This window comes from Micropterus salmoides, unplaced genomic scaffold (assembly GCF_014851395.1).
Source record: "Micropterus salmoides isolate LMB-PRFRI ecotype aquatic unplaced genomic scaffold, ASM1485139v1 Ms_hic_scaffold_11, whole genome shotgun sequence".
Classification (NCBI taxonomy): Eukaryota; Metazoa; Chordata; class Actinopteri; order Centrarchiformes; family Centrarchidae; genus Micropterus; species Micropterus salmoides.
In genome coordinates this window covers 12,562,509-12,570,114 of record NW_024040152.1, presented here as the reverse complement: position 1 = coordinate 12,570,114, position 7,606 = coordinate 12,562,509, and the positions used below count along the sequence as shown (strand labels likewise).

The 7,606-nt window shown below is 35.7% G+C and overlaps 2 protein-coding genes across 2 annotated transcripts; both read left to right on the top strand.

Moving 5' to 3' along the window:
• Positions 1-265: 265 nt before the first annotated feature.
• Positions 266-1,450, top strand: apoc1 (apolipoprotein C-I). Its single transcript, XM_038710949.1, has 4 exons — positions 266-357; positions 746-813; positions 913-1,048; positions 1,160-1,450. Exons 2-4 carry the CDS (start codon positions 759-761, stop codon positions 1,218-1,220), a joined length of 252 nt encoding a protein of 83 aa, XP_038566877.1. The 5' UTR covers positions 266-357; positions 746-758; the 3' UTR covers positions 1,221-1,450.
• A 3,656-nt stretch (positions 1,451-5,106) lies between these two features.
• apoc4 (apolipoprotein C-IV) lies at positions 5,107-6,857 on the top strand. Its single transcript, XM_038710947.1, has 5 exons — positions 5,107-5,132; positions 5,775-5,928; positions 6,209-6,254; positions 6,347-6,431; positions 6,610-6,857. The coding sequence occupies exons 1-5, from the start codon at positions 5,122-5,124 to the stop codon at positions 6,803-6,805; spliced, it is 492 nt and encodes a 163-aa protein (XP_038566875.1). The 5' UTR covers positions 5,107-5,121; the 3' UTR covers positions 6,806-6,857.
• Positions 6,858-7,606: the final 749 nt, after the last annotated feature.

Sequence of the window (7,606 nt, the reverse complement as noted above, 5' to 3'; positions counted from 1 at the left end):
GTTTTTTTTTACTAAAAGTCTAACAGGACCCCACTTCTGATATTAAAATTGCCCATCTGCTCCTCTCCATTGACACCCTCTTCTTTGTAAATTATATGGAATAATTAGACACCCCTTCAATGTGCTGCATATCACACACTTTTAATGCAATTAGTTACTTATTTGTTCAGGAGGTTTGTTACAGTGGTGTCTTTATCTTTTGATAGAACTGCATCAATAAAGGGGACAGTGACACCTCAAGGTCACCACGTGTACATGTTGACTTGACGTTTTGCGTCACCCTCCAGGCTTATAAAAAGGAAAACACGTCAGCACTCAAACACAGTCGAATTTTTTTTCTTCTCTAGACGAAAACAGGTATGTTTCACATTTCATTTGCATCACTCCTAGAACTGAAAAAGCTGAAAAGGGAAGTACTGTATTTATCCATAGTTAGTTAACATAAAGTTGCTTATCTATTAATAGTGATGTAATGGCGACACCTGCTGTGTTAAAAGTAGTAAATATGCAAAAAACAAAACAAACAACAAAAAACATAATTTGTACAATTAAATGACGAACTTAGTTGGAAACGGCGCTTTTAGCTGTTAGTTATTGATTGTAACTGGACGTTAAGGGAGCTGTCCAGTCGCTGTGGTGCTGACGTGCAGTGGCGGTATTTTTGAAGACTAATAGATTTTTTATTGCTCTCACTTGTGTGCATGACATTTAGCGCAAATTAACTCTCCGTCCTTCTTCCTCACAGAGTCACAGCCAAGATGAGACTGTACCTTGCGGTTGCCGTGCTGGTGCTGGCTTTTGTCGCATACACAGGTAGGCTACGTTTTGTGTTAATTACGCACTTAAAACGCGCCGGCTATGTTTTTATTCCTTCTTACATGTCGTGTAACTCTCTGTCACTGTCCATCGCAGAGGCTCAGGAGGAGACCATAGAGCAGAGGTTCTCTAAGTTTGGCGAACAGATGACCCAGTTTGGCGATGACCTGGCTGAGAAAACCAAGGCTGCCATTACACAGATCCAAAACAGCGACTTTGCAGTGAGCTCAAGGTAGGCGCGCGCACTCACCAAAAATAGTATATGCGAATATATTCACACGCACACTTTGACCCTTTGTAACTCATTGAAACGCATTTGTAACGGTTTTACTCTCCTCCTCAGGAACTGGTTCCAGGAGCAAATTGAGAAGCTGAGGAACAAGTTCGGAGAAGGCACCCAGTAAACAAGTAGACCTGTGCCTACCACCACCATCACCACCTCTGACCTCTTCACTCTCTCATGTTGGGTTGCTGATATGTCACATGACACATTACTCTGCTGACCAGACACAATGCTTACATTGCCTCCTCATTTTAAGGAGATGTTTGTTTTCATTTGTGCGTAATCTCTTTGAAGAAAACAATGTGAAAAAGTGCAATAAAGACATCAGAAAATAAAAAAAGTTTTATTTTATTTTTATAAATCCTATGTTAGCATCAGTATTTTGTCAATGTAAAGAAAACAACAACTTCCTATTAAATATGTTTGATATCAATAAATGAACAGTTCTGGTCAATTACAGTATGGCCTCCATATGTTACATAAATCACTGATATTAAATCCCTTCCTAACATCTATAATAAATAGGGTTAAAAACTATCAATGGGTTGAGATTATTTTTAAAGTAATTTCTTATTTTTTTCTGTAAAGAAATGTTGGTTTTCTTCTGTTTTGTTACAAGATATATATATATTCTGAATTCCGTAGACAAGGTAAACTTTACAGAAGAAAGTGGGATGAATACATCAACAGATTAATTTATTCATTTAATACATTCAGTTTTGTGGACAGAAGTTCCTTGCTTTGCACTTTCTTACATTAAACACCTATCTTTCTTAATACTAATTAAGAGATTAGATAAGATACAAGTAGCCTATACCAAGTAGGTTTCGTATGCAAAAGATTTCCCATTGGTACTTTGGTGCATAAAGGTCACAATAAACATAGCAGAAAAAAAGAAAATGAAACAGATACTGCAAGTCCAGAATCTTACACATAAAATATTAATAAAATAGACATTTACAATAAAAATAGGTATACTGTATCTGTTTTAAAATGAAATGAGCTGTGTTTAAAACAAAGAATGTAAAAGCTAATCCTAACCAAATTGGAGGGTTAATTTGAGATGAACATGAACACTGTTGGAGTTGGAATATTAAAATATTAAAATGTGCCTTTCCTCAGAAATAAAGGCTTCCAGGTTTGCAGTTCGTTATTTAAACATGTCTCCTCATGCAGTCCCAGAACAAACAGTGTTATATTAAACCTATCCTAAAAACCTAAACCTGACATGCATATAATCAAGTCCTTTTAGTACTTTAACATACTAGTAAGATATTAAATATAATGTCTTGGTGGAAAGCTAAGAAATGCTGAGAATGGATGTAGAAAGTGCAGGTGCCTTTGCATATTTTCTGTAGCTGAAGTTCTGTTGATGCTGTATTTCTTTGTAACATCTAGAGAGGTATTATACTATCAATTCCTGAATTTCAAAAACAAGTTTGCCTTTTCACAGTTTACCAAACAACCAACCACTGACTGATCACAATGCAGTTAATATACTGTACTTTGACCAAATAATTATTTCAGACATGGGTCAATATCATATTGAACAGGCGCTAATGCTGATCATCTGATCGATAATAGTTTATTTGTGTTAATAGCATGGACCAAAGGGCAAGTGCCAACAGGACTGATTTTCTGGCATTTCACAACTCCTGGGCTAAAGTCACTGTTTATGCTGGGTTAATAATCCACCAGCTGTCCCAGTTCACTCAGATATGTTCCTGTGGAGAGATCAGGGCCGGTATTTATCAAGCTTCTCAAAGTGCCATTTTAGTCTTAAGTGCTGAGAATTCATGAAATTTAATCCTACTTTTAAACTTAAGAATAAAAGCAAATTATCAAATTTCTCAAAGCTAAGAATCACTCTTACTCTACCAGTTATTTAAGACAGCTCGAGAGGTCTCTCAGGTGGTTAGGAGCTGCCAGTAGGGGCTTGTGATGGCACTGTGGAGACAGAGACATGCACAAATCTTTCAGGAGAGGAAGAATGTTTCTGAATTATTTGACGACGCGCAGTGAATAAGAAGGGGTCGGACAGCGCAATCATAATCTTTGTCAGCGAGTTGGTGAGGGACGTCATCTCACCACTGACTTTACACAGTAATGCGTTTTAGTTAAATTGAAGGGTTGTGATGATGCTTTGTTTATTATTTATTTATAGCACTTAGGCTACAGCTCCACACACTGTCATGCGTTTCATCGACTTACCAACAACACCCCCCTAAAAAACAGAAGCAACCACAATTCATGCAACTAGCTGGCTTCCTAGGAGCAGTAGGTGCAATTGATGGCACTCATATAAAGATCAAGTTTTTTATCTTTCATTTCCAATGTGTAGGTGGCCTATGTACATAATGTATTCTCTTAAAAATTCTTAATTGTCAATTGTCTGTTGAATATAAACTTCTTAGTGAATTTATCTGAGAATTTATCTGAGAATATTCTTAAATAAGAAAATCTATTCAGTGATTGGTCCTTGCCCACATCCTCATCCAAAATCCTGTTTGCGGCACAGCAAAGTGTAGTAAATCAGCACTAAGACTACTACACTTCACTCAAATTATGACTATGATGCTTGATAACTAACTTCAAGCACATCTTTGAGCCAAGACGTTTTTTACTCTTAAGTCAATTCATAGCAGTGTTCTTATGAGTAGTTCTGAGAAGCTTGATAAATATGGGCCGAGAGTGACAGAAGTCAGCTACTGGTGCACAGAGCAGCAGTCTTTAAACTAAACACTTTCACTTCGATTAGTTTAAGATGTCATAAATAAAATAAATTAAATTGTAAATTAAATTAAAAATAAAATAAATTGTAAATTGTCACTTCTTCATTAGTCAGTGAGCCTTTACGTTAATAACACAATTCACACTGTGTTAAGACAAGTTCATACTTCAACTGTTGGATTTGGAGGAAAACCTACTTCCTGAATGGCTAAATTAAAAGCAACATGACCCTAAGAGCAAAAGGTTTTGACTTGCGTTCAACCACTCCCTTGCTAAAAGACATCACAAAGCTCTTAAATGAAGGGGCACTATCATTTTCAAGCTTTATACAGTATATGTTTACATTATATTTTAAAGTTTAACACAATTGTATAATAAAAAAGCCCTGAATGCCTAGATGCTTTCATTTAAATATGACTTTAAAATAAATGTTCTGTGATTTATGATTATTCAAATGTATATCTTTTATAACACATATAACTTTTCTAATGCACAATGGGGGGCTGAAGTCATGTCAGGGACAGACACACACACACACACACACACACACACACACGCATACACACACAATAACTCTGTAGCACAGTGCAGATGTTTAAAACCCAACACATAAATTAAAAACAAAAATCTTGATCCCCGTCTGTTTAGACAGCTGTGAGATCAGGCTTGTAAGTGCAACTTAGTTATGAACTCTAATGTGAACATTATTGTTTAGCTGTTCCCATTAAGAACATGTTGCAAGCACAGAGCTGACAAGTACTGACAAGATTAAATTGATTTTGTGGTGGACTCTGCCCGCAAAAATGCTTTGCTTGGCTGAAAATGTTTATCTATTTCACCCACCTCCTGTCTTTACCAAAACCCCTATCTCCCCTGCAAAACAGAGACTTTGACTAGCCTGTATACATATCAGCCCCCGCCAAACAGGTTGAGATATTTGATCCAAAGGGCGCCCGGACAGTTACTGAACTCAGCTAATGTTGATCTTGAAAAGATATCAAGAGTTCAGGATCTGCAGATGTGACAGTGTCTTAACTTGGATACCGACATTAACTTTGTAATGCAGCTAACATTTAACTTAGAAAATAAAAACAAATCGCATAAGTATAGGTGAGGGATGAAACAAGTGAGCAGTAGCTCTCATGTGACTCAAAGGAAGATCCAACATCACATAAGATCAGGATGTATTTATTTTTGCTCTTTATTCTCTCCTTTAATTATTATCATTTTTAAATATATATTAGCTCTGTGCTTATTTTTTTTTTTTTACTTCTTAATGACTACAACACTACATGCATCAACTGTAAGGATGAAAATGAGTGTTGAATGCTCCATGGAAACCCTGTTTAAAAAAAGAGAAAAGAATTCATGAATTTTCATTATACATAATAACTTTAAGTCCCTGCTAAAACCCTCTGAAAACGTACATTTATGAATACTGTACAACTTTATCTAATTTTCTCTTAAGTTTTTATAGGAAAGGAAAGAGTCAATACATAAAAAGCTGATTTTTTTTCATGTTTTGGAAATCTTATAAAAAGACTTAAAGAAAACCTATTGCTTTGCTGTCTCTAAACGCTTGTTGTTGTTGTTCATTTTTCTATGCATTGTCTTAAAACTTTTTTTTACGGAGTAAAAGTGTGTGTATGTATAAGTTATATGCATAATATTTAATATAAACACATGTATGTATGTATGTATATGCATATGTTTAATTATTTACTTCTTGCAAGTGTCCCTAATGATGCTTATGTTTTGAATTATATACTTTTTGCTTGAAAAGTAAAATAAAATGTTTTTATTAATAAATAGTTAATCTGTGTGCACACATATTGTTTTCTTATTTGTGAGAATATAAAAACAGTCTAAGAGGAGAAAATAGATCCATACTTTGAGTTTGCTTGTAACATTGTAGTCAATGACCCATTTCTTTGCTTTCTCTCAGATGTTCGTCAGTAGAACGAAGTAATGAAGCAAAGAAAAAAAGAACACGACCATCCGATCTGGACCAATGTACACGCTGTTGCGGTCACCTAATACAAATACAATGGCTCGATAACACTTGTTTCATTCAACTTCTGTTAACCAGAGAGGAAAAGGTAAAAACACCCCTTGTCATTCCTTTGCATATGTTTGCTGTGATGTTAATGAACATATGGTCAAACTTTGTTTTGAAATCAATGATTTTAAGTTGATATTGTGCTGATAGATTTTAAAGCAAGAATAATCTCTAACATAATGTGCTGAGAATACTGTAGGTTGTAGTTGTGAATTTGATCTGCAAACAGACAGCGTTGACAGATAATTTCAACATCATAAAAAATATTTTGACAAATAAGCAGCTGACGGATGTGTTTCTCTTCTCTTTGGACATGGCAGATGTATATGAAGGCGCTTGTTTTCAGTCTCATCTTACTAATGCAAGGTACGGTTATAAAAAAGAATTATTCTGCATCTTTAGTCTCAGTTCCTTTTGTGTCTTTTCTCTTCTTGACTGACAAACATCCTCCTCTGTAGCATGTGGACCACTTTTGGCCCAGGCAACAGAACCAGAACAACCTGACTCTACAGGACTACTGCAGAGGCTTGGAGATAGAGCCAGGTATTAAGCACTCTGCTCATCATCTGCTTGCAGTGCATTAAAGCAAACAAGATGGACTTATCTGTAAATGATTGCCAGTTAGCAGAATTGTTAACATATTGTGTTTGTGTGCAAGTCGATGAGTTTGCGTGTGCATTTTATTTATACCTTGGTCATTTATTACTTTTGCATGTCACAGGGAAACCAAAGATAAAGTCCAGGTTTTTGGGGGAGTAGTGCTGGACTACTTTGGTGCTTACTATGAAGACCACATCCAACCAGTGGCTGACAGCTACACTGAATGGGCCTCTACTGTCAAAAGCTCTGTGTTGGAGAAGATCCAGACAACCATTGACAAATACTGGCCATCAAAAGCATCTAGTTCAACTGATTAACAGACTTAAAACCAAGAAAAGCTGACAATAAATGAATATTCTTACCACATGACATTTCTACAATTCTTACCACTCACTGCTGAACTAATCATGTCTTAAGGTTTCACCAGGCATTGCTGGTTATGTCAAATACAGAAAGAGTTCAAACTAGTTTATATTAAAACTTTATATCTGGCTGCCTATGTAGTACATGTTACTGTATGGGCCAAGCTTGTCCTGCAATAAAGACAAAGAGAGAGGTAATAAGAGGGAATATTTAAAGGCAGCAATGAATACAATTATGTGAGCAGAGGGTATATTTACCAAGATACTATACATAACATAGTTTATCTAAAACATTAGAAACACATAATTTGCAGTATAAACATGAACTTTTGCTACAGATGGCATGTTCAAGGAAAGAGATGAGTTACATTCAGTTCTCCTGTTAAATAAATAAATCTTACTATTTTAATGGCACTACATGACTATGGCTGCTGCTGTGGTCAATAAGTCATTTTATCTTTATTTGGAAAAGTGCAATATAAATAAAGTTTTTATTATAATTATTACTATTTGCAGATGGAAGGAAAGAAAAACAAAGTTGGAAAAAATTGAAGACAATCTTTAAATCATTATGAAAACCTTGCATGCAGTCTGTCTCAGGGTATGAGGGTGAAAGGTCAAGGCAGAAATCCCAGAATGCATTGCTCTGGGATCAGCACAATGTATCTAGACAGGTCCTGGTTGATTGACCTGCTGAACATTTGACTCTAATATGAGTAGACATCATAAAGTGATTGTGGCTTACTGTCAAATAAA